Source organism: Sinohyriopsis cumingii, chromosome 18, assembly GCF_028554795.1.
Source record: "Sinohyriopsis cumingii isolate HCF-2022 chromosome 18, ASM2855479v2, whole genome shotgun sequence".
Lineage (NCBI taxonomy): Eukaryota > Metazoa > Mollusca > Bivalvia > Unionida > Unionidae > Sinohyriopsis > Sinohyriopsis cumingii.
Genome location: NC_142978.1, coordinates 50015278 through 50034357, shown reverse-complemented (window position 1 = coordinate 50034357; position 19080 = coordinate 50015278). Strand labels below are relative to the sequence as shown.

The 19080-nt window shown below is 34.9% G+C and overlaps 1 protein-coding gene across 2 annotated transcripts in view; it reads right to left on the bottom strand.

Moving 5' to 3' along the window:
- The window catches only part of LOC149776607 (mitogen-activated protein kinase kinase kinase 8-like), a 48966-nt gene extending 35747 nt beyond the window's left edge, over positions 1-13219 (bottom strand). The window contains exons 1-3 of one of the 2 annotated variants that reach the window (XM_089941099.1): positions 13170-13219; positions 10939-11051; positions 7450-7813 (exon numbers count right to left, since the gene is read on the bottom strand). In XM_089941099.1, coding sequence (XP_089797225.1) covers positions 7450-7813; positions 10939-11041 — 467 coding nt within the window. In that variant the 5' untranslated portion in view covers positions 11042-11051; positions 13170-13219. Of the gene's footprint in view, positions 1-7449; positions 7814-10938; positions 11052-12240; positions 12705-13169 lie in introns of those variants that run through there. The other variant, XM_089941100.1, reaches the window with a different exon arrangement.
- Between the last annotated feature and the right edge of the window lie 5861 nt (positions 13220-19080).

Genomic DNA, 19080 nt, shown 5'->3' with positions numbered 1-19080 from the left:
TGTGTAAATTTTACCTAATCACTCACAAAGTTTACTACATAAAGTCCAAAGGACTTTATTTACTTTTTGAGTGATTAGGTAAAATTTACACATAGATAAATACCCAGCCATGATCATTTAATCCTTATAATTCCAATTTACTTCCTTCTTAAAATCAGATCAGGAGATTTAAACAACAAAACATTCACTTTTATGTACATGTACATCGAAGTTTTCTTTCATCAGCCTCTCAACTGCGATAAAATACATAGCCCTATCTTCGCTAGCCAAGATTCATTGATTCTTTATACAGTGATACTGGGTAGAATGTCATAGCGGGTCAAGCTAGTGATACACTGTTATGATCATTATTTTAATATATAAAAAAATGGTTGTTGCTGTTAAACTAGGAATATTCCTCTTTTTTTTGTGTGAAAATTACGCTTGTGTATGACACGTGTTGTTACAGCAACATCGCTGTTACTTTCTATGCACTTCAATCTTTCAAAAGCAAAATCGAGTCCATTTTTAGTGTCATCTCTTCATTGACATATGACCCTGACCTTAAATAACCAGTGCTGTAACATGCTGTCGAGGTAAAATGCAATAATTTCCAAAGACTGGCTTCTAAAACCTACAATATGCCTTCTTTGGCAAAAGGGGTGAGTGTTGGAGTGCAGGAAGGTCTGTGCAATTATTTTACTTTAACTTCTAATGATTGATTTTAAGCTGTGGCTTGTCATTTTTGATCAAAAATCACAGGAGTGGGTGGGTGGGAGCGTGTTGTTATTATTATTAGGGCGTGAGGCGTTGATAGAGATAAAACTTCACATAACACGATCTGGTAACGGGGAACCAAAAGTAGTTCACAGAATCTATCGATGTGTAAAAAATTCCAAATCAGTATCATGTGACCGTTTACATCCAACGTTGTAGTGTAAGCCTTAATCTAATTAGCTAATTAATCCCCTTCCTAACTGTACTGACGTATTGTATTTAATAAATAGTATAGAACGCCTTCTACAGTTATTCTTCAATAACAAATAACATTACAAACGTGACTGCTAATGTGGGCTCAACAAAAACAGTCTTTATAGATGCACTGGAGATTACATGTATATTTGTCAGAAAGTGATTGCATGTATGAAACATACCCAACATCAAATAGTGTAAAGCTAGTGCGAAACAGCCTTAGTTCTTTCAGGACCCATAGGTCCCTTTCTCAAAAGGACAGACTCACAGAAGACAACCCAAAAAATAGAACAATGGACAAAGAAAAAATGATACATAATCTTGTCCTGGATGACATGATCCACTCTGACACTGTACTCCATACCTGTCAACCAGCTGAGATGAAAACCTGTACACAAACATGATTTTAGTCTTCCATACAATCGAAAGTTGAACATTTTTTAAGGGGTCCTCCCCTAACAAGCTCTTGAGAGGCAGCGCCCCCAATCTGGTGCTCCAAGGGGCTGAACCCCTCCAGACAAAAATGCATTTTACACTCATAAAAAAATACTCATGTTGCAACTTATGATCATAAAAAACAAAAATAATCATTGGAAAAACTAATTAAGCTTTACCAAAACTGTTCAACTTTGACTTCAATAATTTCACAATATTTATTGTCACTTGAATTTGTTCTCCAATATTATGCTGAAGTTATTTCATGTGCATGTCAGTGTTCACATCGTAATTATGTCACAATAATTTCTCAATTTTCACAGCAAATATATTATACTTCTCTCTATTCATAACAAATCTGTAAAATAAACACCCAAGTATATCAACTACATACAAATAATCCCATACATTCATTTGTCTTTTTCTCCAATGGACACAACCTGTTGATATGCCAGTCAAGCTCTTTTTTGCAGCTTTGGCAAAGATTTTGTTAGCCTTCCTTTTTGTCACCACTGACTTTTTTGGTTCAATGTGCAATTGCTTCTTTTCCTTCTCAATGAGGCTCTTTTTCCTTTCAAGCTGGTGGTTTTATTGGCAACATGCAGTGCACATATTTTGGCATCTGTTCTCTCATGTAAAGCTGTACCGATTAATCGGTCATACTCATAATCGGGCTGGTAATTAGAACAATTGGTATAATCAGTAGCGGCAGAAATAATCAGTGTCCATGTATACAAATTTCCAAAATATAAATTCAATCATAACATTCAACTTGACTTGGCTTGAATTTTAAATTGGAATTAAATAGTTTAAATTAAGGAATAAACATTTGTTTTGGGGGTTAATTGGAAAAAAATATAATCTTAAAAGTAAATACTTTTTAACACACTTGCTGTAAACTACCGCTTTTTGTCTGCACACAACAAATTACCAATACCAGCACGAAAACTTTTGTGTTGCCCATAAGAAACTCATCCAGGATGTCCAGACACACTGGAATTCTACATACAATATGTTGATTTCGTTATATGAACAAAACAAGTCTTGGGGGCTTACACTACTCTATATGACCTGCCTAGCCTAACAGCCCAACAGTAGGTCTTGATTAACAATATTGTGGACACGTTAGGCCCATTCGTGGACATCACCAAGGAAGTAAGTGATAGCCAAACATCAGTATCTGTCATTCTTATTATGCTGAAAATGCTCCGAATGTTGCTGGCTCGAAAGCATGAAGTGAGACAAGGTATTCAGACAATGTGCCATGATATGTTGACGTCACTAAACACACACTTTGCCGACGTAGCCAGCAACAAGAAGCTTGTCTTGGCCACCATCTTGGATCCCTGTTTCAAACATCGTCTATTCAGCGAAGAATTACTTGTGACCAGATCCAAAGAATGGCTTAGAGCAGACCAAAAAAGGAAAAACTGCAACTGAACCATCAACATCGCATCTCTGGGATTTGTTTTCTGTGGCCTGTGACGAACCTGTCCATACCGTCAACAAAACAACCCACTTGGATGACACCATTGACGCAATGCTTGAATTGTATCTGGCCAGCCCTCTGTCGCCACGAGAAGACATATACAGCTGGTGGAGCGCTCACAGGTTTCTGTTTCCCTACTTGGCCAAATTAGCTAGATGGTATTTGTCTGCACCAGCTTCAAGCATTCTGAGCAAGCAGCTGTTCATTGGCACAGGCCATATTTCTTCGGATTGTTACTTGGGAAGAAGGGAGAATGTTACTGTTGCTTAAATCATGGTTCCCACGCTTTTCTAAAGATAAATTTCCAGGTCATTTCCAGAGTTTTTCCAGGATGAAATTAATTTTTTTAAGGTTCAGATATGACCATTACTGAATGGAATTAAAGAACATTTTAGATTACAAAACATGCATTTTCTAAATCTAAAGATGTTTCTCTTTCAAGACGCTCCAAAACTACTAAGTCAAAAAAGATGATCATGTACAAAACCACAAAATGTATCACATGAAACAAGTTTGATTATATTCCTTTAAAGTGGCATGTATAGACATTTCAATGTACATAATAAATATTCTAACTTTATTGTGCTGACCTGAATTATGTTGCTAAGTGGGAACAACATAATGAACATAATTTTATGTTTTCTTTCCTTTCAAACCTTTAATTCTAAAGAATTCTATAGCAATATATCTATCTATCTATATATATGCATGTCACAGAAAGTAACATTTCCTATTACAGTATTTAAAAAAAAAACAACAGAAATAATTAGAATCTTGTCTTGTAACAAAGAGAGTTTAACCCTGAATTTATCTGTGCCCAATAAAATCCCAAACAATATTTTTTAAACAACTTAATCTCCTTTGGATGATCTGGTTAAAAATCAATCATTAAAAAACATTTTCAAAAGGGTTGATTTAAATTTTGAAAAAAGACCTTCAAAATTATATACTGTTGTATAAAAAAGGAGTGAATTTTCTGTAAAATCAACGTGTCTCCTTGTAATTCGTTAAACCAATCCACAAACTTGTATTAATACAGGTCCTCGTATTGTTTTTTAATATATAATACAAGGGACGACAATTTCTCATTTCAGCTCTGAGATTCAAGAATTTGGACTACAAATTTGGCTTAAAACGAATAGCAGTTCATTTTGTAATGAGTTTTCTCTGAATATTCCCACCCAATTTTTCATATTTGGACATTTAAGTTGGGGCATGGGGTCACTGCAACTGCATATAAAAAATTTGGAATTTGCTGCCACTGTGCGGTAGCAACATATGGTAGTCGCTTACCAGCGGGCCTAGAAAATTTAAACTTATGTTATATCGTCTCATACCTGCATGAAATTGATAGGAAAATTATTAATTTTCTCAGGTATATCGAGTTTTATAATTGTTATGTCTTTAATCGGCTGACAGACTAGACGAAACTATAGGATAGATGAAATCTGACCTGGTACTTGCCATTTGTATTGCTAGTCACATGACTTCACAAATGTCAAATGACATCAGAAGTCCAACAGTCACGCGATATCAACAACAAACTCCTTTATAATGTTGATGTATAGAATTTCAATTATATTAAATAAAAGTCTTTCTGAGAAAATAAGTAATTTTCATATTGATTTCATGCATGTATCAATCTAACAATGTTTAAAGTTTGCTAGCCCATCCAGTAAGCGGTTATGCTTTGCCACCACCAAGTTGGCCTCTTTTAATGCTAGATTGGTTTTCATGCCTTCAGTGTAAGAAAAGAGACAAATATTGAGCTGACTTAGAAAATAAAAGTCTGCTAGATGAATCTAATCCACTGAGCATTTGGATTGACTCAGCATATATGTTTATTGCAAGCACCCAAATGATCGATACTACACCCTCCAAATATTCTAGTTAGAACTCAATAAATTTAACTCACGATCAGTTTAGGTATGACATAACTATGTGATTGTTTCCTGTATCAAGTGCTGGTGGAAAATTCCCGGGGTTTTCCTGACTTTCATCAATATTTGCGAAATTCAAGGACTTTTCATGGTTGGAATTTTTAAAATAATTTCTCCAGACTTTTTCCTGATTTCCCGGTAGCGTGGGGACCCTGTTAAATACAACCTACATGAACTATTCTTTCAGTATTAGCTGCAGCCAGCGTACAGTGATGTCTAACTTTAGTCTTAAAGCATGCGTATTATTAATTTTAATTATTACTGGGCTATCATTACTTAACATTTTTTTTAGTTCTATACTGAAATCTAGTAATGGTGACCTGCATCACTGAACATAAGTTAAAAGACTAGCTTAATACATTTTCATTCATTTATATCTTGAATTGGCAAACCATCAGTTTTATCAGTGTTAGTTTAAAAGTTTTACAAGTTTTATGTTTGTGTTATCGTTGTTTTCTATAAATTGCAATGTACTTCTTATCTGGTTTCTGTTTTTTGTATATAAGTTCAAATTCACTTGCCGCATAAACAACCATGTTATACCTCACACGACAAAATACCTTTATACTACTAGGTTTATGTTTCTGAACTAGTTATTGTTATGAAACAAATAATAATGAAATAATTGGCCTCATAATCGATATTGGCAATTTTAATAATCGGCTATACATGATATTGGCATAATCGGCAAAAAGTGACATCGGTACAGTTTTACTCTCATGCAAGAGATCTTTCTTCTTATAGTAATTAATTGCACTTGTTACAGATGCCTTCTGAGCTTTAATTTGTCCATATGCAGCTTCTTTTGTAGGTGCTGTTCCAAACTCTTCCAACCACAATTACCATAATTCAGATCTTTCTTGCAGAGGTCACAAAATGCCAGTCCTCTAGCATTCAGTTTTCTTATAAACGGAACAAATAAATTTCCATCAATTTTTTGCTCAACCATTCCCATTTCCATGTTTTTTAAAACCTTTATCTAAACTTTTCATGTCATGGTCTCTCTCAACAACCCCCGACACCATGTTTTGCAAACATGCTTCTTCTTTCTATTGCAAACAGTTTCTATTACACAAAGATTCACTGAATGAATTTAAACCTTTGACCAATCAGAATACTCTTTATGATTCGTGTGCTAACTAATATATGGAACAAATAATTTATAAGGGTCATTGCGAAATGCAACGAGGCAGATCATTTTTAAAAAAACGGATCTGAGATGACATAAAAAAATAGACTATATCAAGAAAAATCTTATTCAAGTGAGGAGAAAAGAATTCCACTTTAAAATGGAGAAAAATCTTGACAGTGTATGCCAGACTAATAAAAACCTTACAAAGGCAAAAACACCTAACACAAAAAATGTATTCATACATTATATAAGATCAACAGTTTTCAAACAACAAATACATAAATGAACTAATTTTACACACATTTACATCTCTGAAACTTTATTTCACTTTATTCTTTTGATTTTCAGTGTGTTGTAACACACATACAAACACATTGTTACATGCAACACATGCACCCTTTGCACTTTTCAAAATGTAATCAGGGTTTTTAAAGTCTATGATGCAGGCATCAATGTTTATTTTATACTGCAAAAATTATGTTAGTGTGTCTGCATTCAGGGACTTCCTACAATATGTATTTTTTTCACACACTTGGCATCCCATATCGGCTCTTTTCTACAAATTAAAGTTATAATGTTTTAGTCAGACTTTACTTGCACTGATCTCTTTTCCCTAATAAATTCAAATTTCCACACAAGCAAATGGACATGTTTTCAAGTTCCATTGGCCTAAATTTCAGTTGGCTGGAATGCGATGGAAGTTGGAAAAACCGAAATTGTTTAAAAGGATCATAAGAATCTTGAACAAAATGAAGCTATCTAAATGCTTTCTTCAATATTCATATTTTTTAATTCATTTTGTTAAAGAAAGATACTTTCATTTAATCTGATTTTGACATTCTGACTTCCATCGCTTTTGAAAGCATATTAGAGTTATCCCCACGATGATTGCGCATAGCTTAAAGATTCTGGATCATGCTGGATTTTTTTTTAAACAAAAAAATTACATCCAGACTCCCAGGATTAACAACAACAAAAAGTGAATTTTTATAAGAAAAAACACATACAAAATGGTTGTATGACCATACATTGACAAAAATGAAGAAGACAATAAATGTACAAATTGCGGGTAAACCGTACAAGTTGACAGGTATGCTGTACCCTATATTACTATATAAATAATTGACAACTTTTGGCTAACAAACACTGGGTTTATGTATTCTGTCACAATAAAGAGACTAATGAAAGAAAACTTTGAGCTAAATTAAAGTGAATGCTTTGTTGATGAAATCAGCTGATAATACAGACAGAAAGTCAATAGGAATTATAAGGATTAAATGATCAAGGATGGGTATTTATCAAGGTGTAAATACCTAACACTAACAAAGTTAACATAAAGTCCTTCATACTTTATTTACTTTGTGAGTGATTATGTAAAATTTACACATCAATCAATACCCAACCATGATCATTTAATCCTATAATAACCACCTGAATTTCTTATAGAAGTTGGGTTAAACTGAACCTCCTACAATGTTACAAGCAACAGCAATTGAAATTACCCTGGGATAAACTGTGAGCTGGGTTGATTGCTGAAGATGTTTTCTGGTAGGTCACCACCAATGAGATTAATCCCAAGTTCCTGTGGACTGGTATTTGGATCTCGGACATTAATACTCAGGCTTTCCTGCCATATGGAATCACCAAATGATGGCTGCCTGTCATCTCCAATATCTTTATTACGGCATTTAACTGCACAACTTGTCACTTTCTGGGCATACTGGCCTACTTGCAGATGCCAATTTTTCAAATCAGTGAAAGCCTTGGAACCTCCACCATGATCAAGGTATTGCTTGTTAATATCATGGAAGTAATCATGATCTTCCCCTCCTGGGGACAAAACCTGCATTGGCTCTGTGTCTGTATCTGAAAAAGAAGCAAAAATAATAAAATGAAAGTTGTACAATTATCCTTTGGCAGCACAGTTGTAAGTTGTGAAAGGAAATTTTCTGTAGATTATGTTTTTCTAAGAATACATTTATGACAACATTAACATTTGAAAAATAAACCCTGGTTCCTCCCAAATGTAGCCCTCCATGGGGTGAAGCATATGGACATATATACTGCCTTACCTACAAAAGTTTCCCAGGTAAATCCAATGAAAACTATAAGGAATAAGGTTATGCCTGGAATGTGGGTTGTACTTTCAAGAATGGGATGTGGTAACTGTCTGAACAGCTATCAGGGGTCCAACAAGATTCAACTCTCTGAATTGTGAAACCATAATTAACAATTCCACGTTCAAAAACAGGGCTTGTCAAAATCATCAGCATTTGTGAGAAGAATCTTTATGAGACATAACTGATCCTACAAGACCTGATTATGTTGGTCTAATAACCCATTTTAAGCCATAAGACCAGTGCTTGTGGGCTTAGGTCTTGTCTGAACAGTATGAAAATCCTCCAATGAGCACCATGGACAGGCTCTATGTGTCTCTGTATCTGTGTGTGCAAACAAGGTTCTCATGCTTTGCATCTCTCGATGAGTTGAATGAAGAGCCAATGAATAATTATCTTTTGATTGCACGCAGATGGCAGCCTGCTCTTTCAAATGAATTAAGACTGCTTTAATTGAATGACTGAGCCATCCAACTGAAACTATACATTCACTAGGGGTGAAATGATACACTTGTGCTGCACATCAAAACAATTCACAATACACAGCCTACAATATTACACATTATTGATACACATATCAACTTCATGGTCTTTCCACCTTTAGAAGACCTGTCAGTGGTATAGGGTTCGAAACTAACTTTTTTATTAACTAGTCAAGCAGACTAACAGGACAAAAGACACACTAGTCCACAGCAAAATCCTTTTGTCCTCAAAATACATGTACGTAACACAACATTAGAGATTTATAAGCACATTATAAATTAAACTGATTTGCCATCAGTTTGTCCCAAATCATAATCTTCTCCATCCGATTCTGAATAGTCCTCCATATACAGTGGTGGTCTTTGTCTTGGTCCACAAGAGTTCCATAAATATATAGATGACACGGGATCATAGTCAACAATGTCTTCACTTAAAAAGTGAATCGTTAACAAGTCATTCAATACACTGCTGTGCAATCCGAATCTCTAATCAAATTTCGTCGTTTTCAATTCACTGAATCCCAGCTCTGCATCTGCATCTGAAGTTGTAAGTGTCAACACAATATCCACCAGTGAAGAATATTAGTGTGACCTTCTTGAAATCTCTTGTTAACATCACACCATTGTAAGGTCTCTACCCAACATCCACAAGCGTAAATTACACTTTTCAAGAGTTGCCACTTGTCTGCAACCTTGTGTGGATAGAAGCCTGTCATTGTCATTACTGGGGAAAAATGTTCCAGCAGAGCAGTAACATCCTCATCACCAAATCAAATATGATTTGAGTCTATTGGCCATGAATGAAAATCTGCAAAATGTGTGGCTTTCAATACATCACATTGCTGCTTTCCCAGTAGCTTCAGGTCTTCTAGGTGAAGGTTGATCAGTTTTAGTTAATGTCTGGAGGCAGCTGACTATTGCTAGATGATTTCCACAAATTGTCCAAAGCCCTCTTCAAATATACCAACCATCTAGTTCCACCAACACGAGTAGGGACTATCTTGGTGATTCCCAGCAACTCGCATGCACCTAACAAATCACTTTTATTTAAGGGACCAATTCCGATAAAAATAGTAAAGTCCTGTTAACAGCTCCTCAACTTTTGCATGGATAGGCTTTTTTTGGCAGCTTTGTAAGCCAATTCCAAATGATGAGCATGGCAATGTATTCCTACAAGACATTTCTGTGATTCTCTAAATCTAGCAATAACACCATTGTTTTTTCCAGTACTGACAACAGCTCCATCAGAACCGAATCCAACAAGTTTACTTTTGTAATCAGGCATTGCAGTTGATGCAAATGCATCATCAATAGTGTCTAAAATCCCATCAGCATTTGCTCGTGAAACTTCTGTCATACCCAAAAATGAAGTGCATATTTGCCCACCCAAGGCAGTTTTCACATAAACAACTTTTGTTCACGGAACCCTTTATCAGTAGAACCATCAGTGATAATACTAATAAATGGTGCTACTTTAATCTTTTGTTTATTTCTTGCACACTGTGCAATAAATTCTGAAAACACTTGTGCTTCTTTATCATGACATATATATGTTTGACCAACATCAATTCCTTTTTTGGCATCCAAATGGATCAACCACATATAATCGTTAAATGGCCTTCTCATTTTTACTAGGACTTATACATTCCAAAACAAAACTGACATTCTTTCAACAACTTTTTCATTTAGCGTCATGATGATTATACTTGTGAATTCCCAAATGGCATATTTAAAAAAAAAATTACTTCACTGCAATAACAATGATTGCCAATTTATTTCCAAAATTGTCACTTTAATATAAAATCATCCATGGACAAAACCTGAATTGGTTAAACAGGAATGTCTCAGGTACAATTCTGACTCATTCACTAAGCATCCTAGAGAAGGAAAAAAACTGAAGCCAATAATGAATATAATATAATTAACCTATTTATTTTATAATCTGAAATAATTTAATGTGGTAATAATAATAATAATAATAATGAGGACTTTGAATAGCGCCTAATCTTTAGAAGCTCTAAGCACTTTACAACACTAGACAACACCTATATGGTACACATTTAACTTTTTTTTAATACTAATTTTAATGTTACAAAAGCCTGTCTAACAGAGGGGCCTAGGTAGCCAAGTGGTCTAAAGCTCTCACCATTATTGATCACTGCCATCTCACCTCTGTACTTGTGGATTCAAGTCTCAGGGTCTGCCAACATGGGTATGTAAGAATGCTTGCCAAAAGCTTCCCATGGGTTGGTGGTTCTTGCCGGGTTCTTCCTCCACCCGTTATACTGGCCTTCATGTATAGCCTATCTTGTGCTGAAAAATGGCATTAAACCAAACAAAAACAATTGTCTGATAATTCTGTAAACAAGTTTCAACTGTCAAAGACAATTACCTTGCTCTAAGCAGATCAGCTCCTCCTGCTGTATTTCTGCCTGGACTGCCATAAATGCATTGTTTAGGAGCTTTAAATCAGAGCTTAATAATTCTTCCTCCATAATGTGAACTCTGAAAAATAATGATAAGACAAATGTTTATCAAAACTTTTTCCAGTTTTTCATGCCTATCCAACAAAAATCTCTTTCTTGTCTATCCAACACAAGTCCATTTCTTGCCTATCCAACAAAAGTCCATTTCTTACTTTTCCAATGTTAGTCCATTTCTTCTGCCCGTGTATTCTATTTAATTATGGATTTCTGAAACCATTTTCGATATTCTGAAGAAATTCAAAAAAATCAAATGCAAATGCAGTAAAAAAATTCAACGGTGGGGGCATTTTTTTTACTTTCAACCATAAATCACCAGTAGAAAATCGGTGAACTTGTCTCAAGCAATGTCAAGACATACCAACAGGCTAATTTTGCTTATACTTAACATTTTCTGGGAGGAAAATAAAGTTATTTAGGTGGCATTACTAAAAATATTATAATATATCCACAAAATGAGTCTGATAAAAATCCATTTATCCTTGTTTTGTGCTATCATCCTCACAAGCCTTAAAAGCCCAACTCAATACCTTCGACCTTGAAATCATTGTTGGAGTGCTGACTTAATTTCTTTATTGGAATGCAACTATATATAAAGTCTGGTCAAAATTCATACACACACACTGTCTATATATATATATATATATATATATATATATATATATATATATATATATATATATATATATATATATTTTGAGCTTTGGATTGATGATGTTCAACTTGTTCAACACATGGCCAAGATATGCTAGGACTATCATGTAATTCTAAATGACTTTCTGACAACCTTTACTTCTAATAAACCAAATCATGTTTCATCTGTTGTTACGGTGCCATACTGGATGTCGGGGCCCCGAGTGGCCGAGTGGTCTAAAGCGCTCTTCGTTACGGATCACTGCCATCTCACCTCTGTCTGCGGCGGTTCGAGTCTAGGATTCAGCCAATGTGGGTATGTGAGAAAGCTTGCCAGTAGCTTCTCGTGGGTCGGTGGTTCTTTCCGGGGTTTTCTCAGGTTCTTCCTCCACCATGGCCGCCATGTATAGCCTATCGTGTGCTGAAAAATGGTGTTAAACCCCACAACAACAACAACAATACTGGATGTCCATATGGAATTATTTTCATTCAGAACTAGACCTTGAGATGAACATGTAGGTCACGTTTCACATCAATGCTACAAGTAGTTTAAACTGGCAGAAGTGTAATAAACTTACGCTGACTGATGAGTGACTGACAGCAGGTCACTGCAAAACTCCTCTGCTTGAAGACTAGTAAAGCCAGTAATTAGTCCAATTGTGACACACCTGCTTGATGATTAGACTAGGAGAGCTAATAGTTAATCCAATTATGTCACACCTGCTTGATGATTATTACAGCCAATAATTAATCCAATTACGACACAAATGCCTGATGACTAGTTGACCTGCTTGATGATTAGTACAGCCAATAATTAATCCTGTTATGGGTAGTTGGGGAACAAGTTACATTCATAATTGCTCTGAATAAACATTAAGTTTCAGTTACTATAAATCAAGTATATGTTTATAAATTTTGTCAAACGCTGGAGCCTTTGTTAAAAATGTAACCAGAGTCAATAACTACTCAAATTCAGTGGACATGTCAAAGTGCTGATGTGCCCGTTATATGTTGTTTTGACCTGTCAACTAAGACAACAGACCTATTCTCCCCAGTTTTCTGCATGAGAAAAATTCTACCATACACATACTGAGATGTGAGAACACAATGCTGATAAAACTGCACAGGAAGGCACGATCATACATAAATGTATGTAGGAATGAGATAATACACTGCGTGGATACAACCCCAGAAAATGTCCTCAACCCTTGTTGAAAGTGGCTTTAGGATAGTGTTATACCCAAGTTATAAATGCACATACCAAAGAACTTACTAACATGGGAGCGTACATGAATATGATCCAATTTAAAAGGAAATAAAAATGGGAGTAAAATAAATATGGCGGTTTGTTGCGCTACTCCTTCCTGGTCGTAAATATATAATTATGCAATAAATAACTTATAAATTACTAAATTAATCTCTCATGTTTATGATGGTTTGTTTTACGGCATGAAAAGTGTGAGACTTAAATTGTTTACACAATTAAATATTAAAAACCAACACTTACAACTTAGAAGCAGTAACCAATCTCGATCCGTAAGATTTCTATATCACGTGATTAATCACCGATAAGTGTGTACGCGGATTATTCTTTTACCCATGAGAAAGCGTTTAAAGTTGTTTCGAGTCACAACCAGATAAAACCAGTGCCGGATTACCAAATAGGCAGAGTAGGCACGGTCGTTCATCTGGTTCGCGCCAACTAATGAGAGAAACGATATCTTCAGTTAAAATGTGTATTGTCGCAAGGTCGTGATTCCAAGATTGTCGCGCTTCTTGTACGAGCCTTGTGCATAGCGCCTGTATTCTGGTCGACGAAAGACTTTGTTCCTACACTTTTTCGATTCCACGGCCTGGCCCGAAAAAATGAGAATGTTTAATGTGATAAAAGTGCACAGAACTAGGTCAATTGAATCGTTGATTTATAATTTCTAACTGACTCTGACCAGAATGACATAATGCTGGCATCCCCTGCACCATTTCATGCCTAACAGACTTTCCATACTAACACAGCGCCATATTGCGTACACTATATGCTAGTTTATTTCCATCAGACAACATAATGAAGTAGTTCATTGTTTGGTAACTGCTGAATAATTGCGTAAATTACATAACGTTGAGAATTTGGAATTATATCCCTCTGCATATATGAAAATAGAAATTAAACCTCTTGTTAAATCCACATGAAAAGCAAATTTGTAGTTGTCATTATTTTCCTTTGCTTGATTCGACATTGTAAATATCGGAAGCAGACGTCTTATGTATGTACATCTGTAGTCGTGATACACCCTTTTGCTGAAAATGGACTTGTCCAGAAACTGGAAATGGATTTGAGCATGTCCGTCTATTACGCTGAAAACTTCCGTTAAGTATGAGACGCGCATAAGATGACGGTGTTAGAGCCTCTCTACTCAGAGTCATTTAGAAACTATAAATCAATGAATAAATTGACTAAATTCCGTGCACTTTTTATCACATTAAAGATTTTCATTATTTAAATAGGTAGGGGGTACAAACAAACGGGTTTGTATTATCAAAGAATAATATTAGTACCCTTACTCCTACCTCGTGGACAACAAACCAAGTTGAGGCTACGACATCGTAGCTACGACCAAATGCGCTTGCTCTGGCTCTCTTGAGTTGCTTTAGTTTAAAAGGTGCGACTTAACAAACGGTTTGAAATTAACTTTGAAAGAAATGCATTTCATACAATTGGTTAATACGTTCCAGTGAGTTTAGGCGTTGTAAGAGAAACTTGTTGTGGCTACGTTGCTAAGACATTGTGTACCATAATTGATCACGAAGTGTTACAGATTTTGGGCTCATTTAAGATGGAAAATTCCCATACGAAAGTTTAAGAGCACGATTTAATGTTAATTCTTTTACTGTATCGTCCACTTTTAGCATTTCCACACTTTCAAGTCCATGGCGTCCGATGCTTGATCTGGGATCAAGGATATGTATAAATCTTACAGTTTTATTCTAAGGTATTTTGGAGTATGTTTTTGAGATTTTTGATTTTTTTTTTTAATTTAGAAGAAAAAAATATTATGCCCAACCTCGAAGAACGGGGTAATCGAAATTACACTGTACATGTGTATGGCGGTTTAACAGTGGTCTTTGTGTGACGTCACGAATCACTACCTCGTATCTAACAATAGCGTGTAGCTGCAGTTTCGGGCAAACAAATAAAACTATAGTTGGCTCGACGCGAGCTTGATGTTGAGAAAGAAAACAATAATCTAAAGGAAAAATCATACAGAGTGACAAAAATACCTTAGATTACCCCCATGACCCGTTCTGACATAGGACCCTCTCTATCATAATATATAATGATAGAGAGGGTCCTATGTCAAAATGGGTCATGGGGGTAATGAGGTATATTTGTCACTCTGTATGATTGTTTTCTTTAGATTATTGTTGGGGTTTTTTCTTCTCAACATCAAGCTCGCGTCGAGAACCTGTGTAGTGGGCCAGCACCATTATTTAAATTATAAAATACCGTACTTAGAGAATAATAATAACAGTAACAATACAGACTTTATTTAGACAAGGTAACTCAATTAGATACAGAACTAATCTACCTTGAGGCCTTCTATATGTTATGTACAATACAATGTTGTCGGACATTTCTGCGCACATAAGGTTTCCGTCTCCGATATTGAAGCAAAACGCATGTCGAATTCGACCGATTGACGAAAATAAAATACTGCAGTGCTTACCATTTGAAAAGATCCACTTGTCATCAGAATATTCTGTTCAAAATAATATTAATTTTTTACACACGGGATACCACTCCAGTGTTTTCATGACGCGCGACGTGTCGGCCTGTTCTGCGCATAGCTTTGAAAACATGTAGTGTTCATCCATCGGGCAATAGAAATGAAATGCATGGCTTTCGTCTGTTTCTGTCAGCAGTTCAGTCGAGTAATTAGGTCAGGTTTATAGCTATTATTACAAAATTCAACGCAACAATGCCAATAAATGGCAAGAGATATTAAGCAAACTAAACCGATATTGTAAACTTTTTTATATAGTAAAGTTCAACATTTTATAATTAAAATAATAAGCCATTATATGGAAGAGAAACAACAATGAATAGGATGCAATGTGTTTACAACGTTTTGTTTATGGGGAAAAATTACTAAAGAATTTAGAAACAAACTATATTTTTCTTGAGAATCCCGTTCTAGCGACAAGTTGATACGTTGGGTAGCAGATATTTTGTGCGTGTTGGACAACTTGCAAAACTGGAAACTTGGATTAAAATGCAGAATTTTTTTAAGGTATACATTTCCATCTTTTATGTAATGTATTTATTTGTATGATTCAAAAAAATACATAGTAGTGGGGGTTTTCTGGGTTAAAAGTTCAAGAAGGTCATGGAGTGGGTCTTCATGTTAACATTTAGAAATCACATTTTCATATGCATTTCGAGTCGAAATGTGGGATATTTTTGTACAGTTTATGAGTATCACTTTTCTTAATTAAAGTACGGTCGTACCTTCTTTATACAAAATGGATTTTTGACTCAAAATAACACGTGATCCAATGTTTACCGAAATGACGTATCATTGCGCAGAATTACCCGACGCGTAGAATTGAACGACATGGTGGTATATACAGTATATAAAACAGTATGTGAAAAATCTGGCTTGACACTAAACAATTAAGTGATTCTAAAAATCAAAGTATCAAGCCTGAAACAGATGTACAGGCATATGTAAACACATAAACATTTTAAAAATATTAAAAATACAATCCTCCATTTAAGTATTCAATTGTGAAAATGATGCAAAATTACAGAAAAGCAGGCATTATTTATTTTACTAGAACTGTTTAATTGTCTAAAGATTTAATCTATTTGAGACACTGATAATGAAAAGAAGAAATAATAGAATCCTGTCTTATGTCACTGGGAATGTTGTTCCATAGCATGTTTAATGTGAATAGACCAACAAGATTGTTATCTAAGAAAACACAAATAATTTCATCACGAGAGGTCATATTAAGGTTCACATTGTCAAATATAACATGGAGTTTGTCTCTATCTGGCTTGATCGTTTTTGTTGCATTGTAACTAGTAGGGCTTTCGTTTTTGCTGTATTTAGGATCATACTGTTTTCCTTGCACGATACTGTATATTTAGAGCAACTTGTAAATTATGAAGTACTGCTTTGGTTTCACCAATCTCAAACAGTGTATATCATTTGCATAGAGGTCAGTTGAATAAACTGCAGTTACTATCTTAAGACGTAAGTGGTTGATAAATGGAATTGATAACAGAGGTCAGAGGACAGAGCCCTGTGGTACTCCACAATTAATATTCTTACTTCGAGAAAGTTGATCATTTAAATATACTTTTTGCAGCTACCTTAAGTAGATTTACAATCATCCATTTTTTGAAATATTTCAACACAAATTCATGACTCTTTTCAGGAATTTCAAACTTTATATTGTTTGGGAGTTTCTTAGCACAAAACGTTTTGAGTTCCAGATGATCAGATGATGTTCTGGGTTCTTTAAATTTTTCAGTAATATGAAAGAAATTGTCATTAAAAATAGCTGAGATGTCAGTTAGGTTATCAAAGAAAAAAAATGCCCTCATGGTAGCAATTTCAGTTTTATTCTTACATTTCCCTGCACCAAACTTTGTAAACACTCTCCAGATAGCTTTCCAGTTATTTCTGTTTTCATGAAGCACTTTTTTTTTTGTAGCGCGCTTCTTGGGCTTGACATATCATTGTATTAACTTGATTCCTCCAAACTCTATATTCAGCTTGATTTCCTACTGATTTTAGTTGGTCTCTTTACTGTATTGCTTCTAAAATGTCTGTAAGCAAATTAACTTTTACTCGGTATATTGAATCAGTAATTAATCTGACTGATCGCTTTGTAAATACTTTTCTTGCTGCCTAATAATATATAGGTAAGGATGTTTTGTTCTATTTGTACATCTCTTTAACACTATAAGCATATTTTTCTTATTTACTGTTAGATTAAGATCCAGTTTAGACTCGTGATGTATTTTTTTCTGATTTTATTTTTTATTGTTCTTTCAACGATTTTAAAATTTTACATCTTTTTCATTTTTAATAATAACACATAATCATAAACATTATGTTCTTTTATAAAATTCAACTAATGTTAGCGGAAAATACAACGACAAGTATATGTGATGTGATTTAAATTTTTATACGTAGCTTTAACAATTTTTCAGTCATATTGCTACGATGTCTGCAATGTGGCAGTTTATAGTGATGTCTAGCACTGGGGCATCATGCCGCAGACATGTAGCATGATGTCCCACCCAGTCACATTATCATGACACCGGGCCGACCAGTCCTAACACGAACCTCTTAATGCTGAGCGCCAAGCGAGGCAGCTGTTAGTACCATTTTTGTAAGTCTTTGGTATGACTCCGACAAGTATATACATGTTGGGTACGAAACATCCCCACCACACCTGAATTTTAGTCAACATATTATCGTTTGATCATTTTATTTTTAAAATGCGTGGTATAAAAGGACACGTGAACTTGTAGACTTTTATGAGTTTAGGCCCTTGAGTCTTTATAATTTCTGTAACATAATGGCAATGAAATGATGAAATAGCTTGTACTTTAACAAAAGGAAAACATTTTTACTGTCAGTTAAAATCACAGGATTTGTTCGGAGAGGTCTGGGGTGTTGAAGATCAAATTTGATAGGGTTAGTTTGGTTTACTCTATTCAAAACGAGCATAGCCAAAAAAGTTAGTATTAAAATGTACTTTTATTCTCGTATATCATTGCAAACTTGAACAATGATATCAAGGCAGGAAGTCAGTCCAGCTTCCATAAGAACATTGGTTCACAGCAATTATTTGAATGTCCCTCTTGGAAAATACATTACGTTATCACTTAGGTAAAGATGAAAACGATAATTATATGTTACTGCACTTGTATGGGAAAATACGAATGAGTTTTTCGATGTAATACTGCACTACCTTGGGAGTGAAGTATATCCATCCGACAAAACGAGTTCATATTTTCCCATACAAATGCAGTAACCGTTTTATTATATGCTCATTTTTTAAAATTCTACATAAGGCTTAATTATATAAACAAAATACACTACAAGAAATAAAATAAATGAATGTATGCCGTATTCCAAATTAAATACACTAGCGCAGATTAAGCATTACACAACAACAACATTATTAATGCGCACATAACTTCGCCCAGATAAATTTGAACTTAGTCGCGCGCTAGTCATAAGTTTCGAAAGAAAATGGCGTTTTTGTCTACTTAAAATTGAAATTTGGAGTCATATTGTGAATGAATGCGCATTGCAACAGCTTTTCCATTTGATCTGGAATGGCTAGATTTTGGTATCTGTGTCGATTTTACGAAATTTCGTGATTATGGACTGGATTTA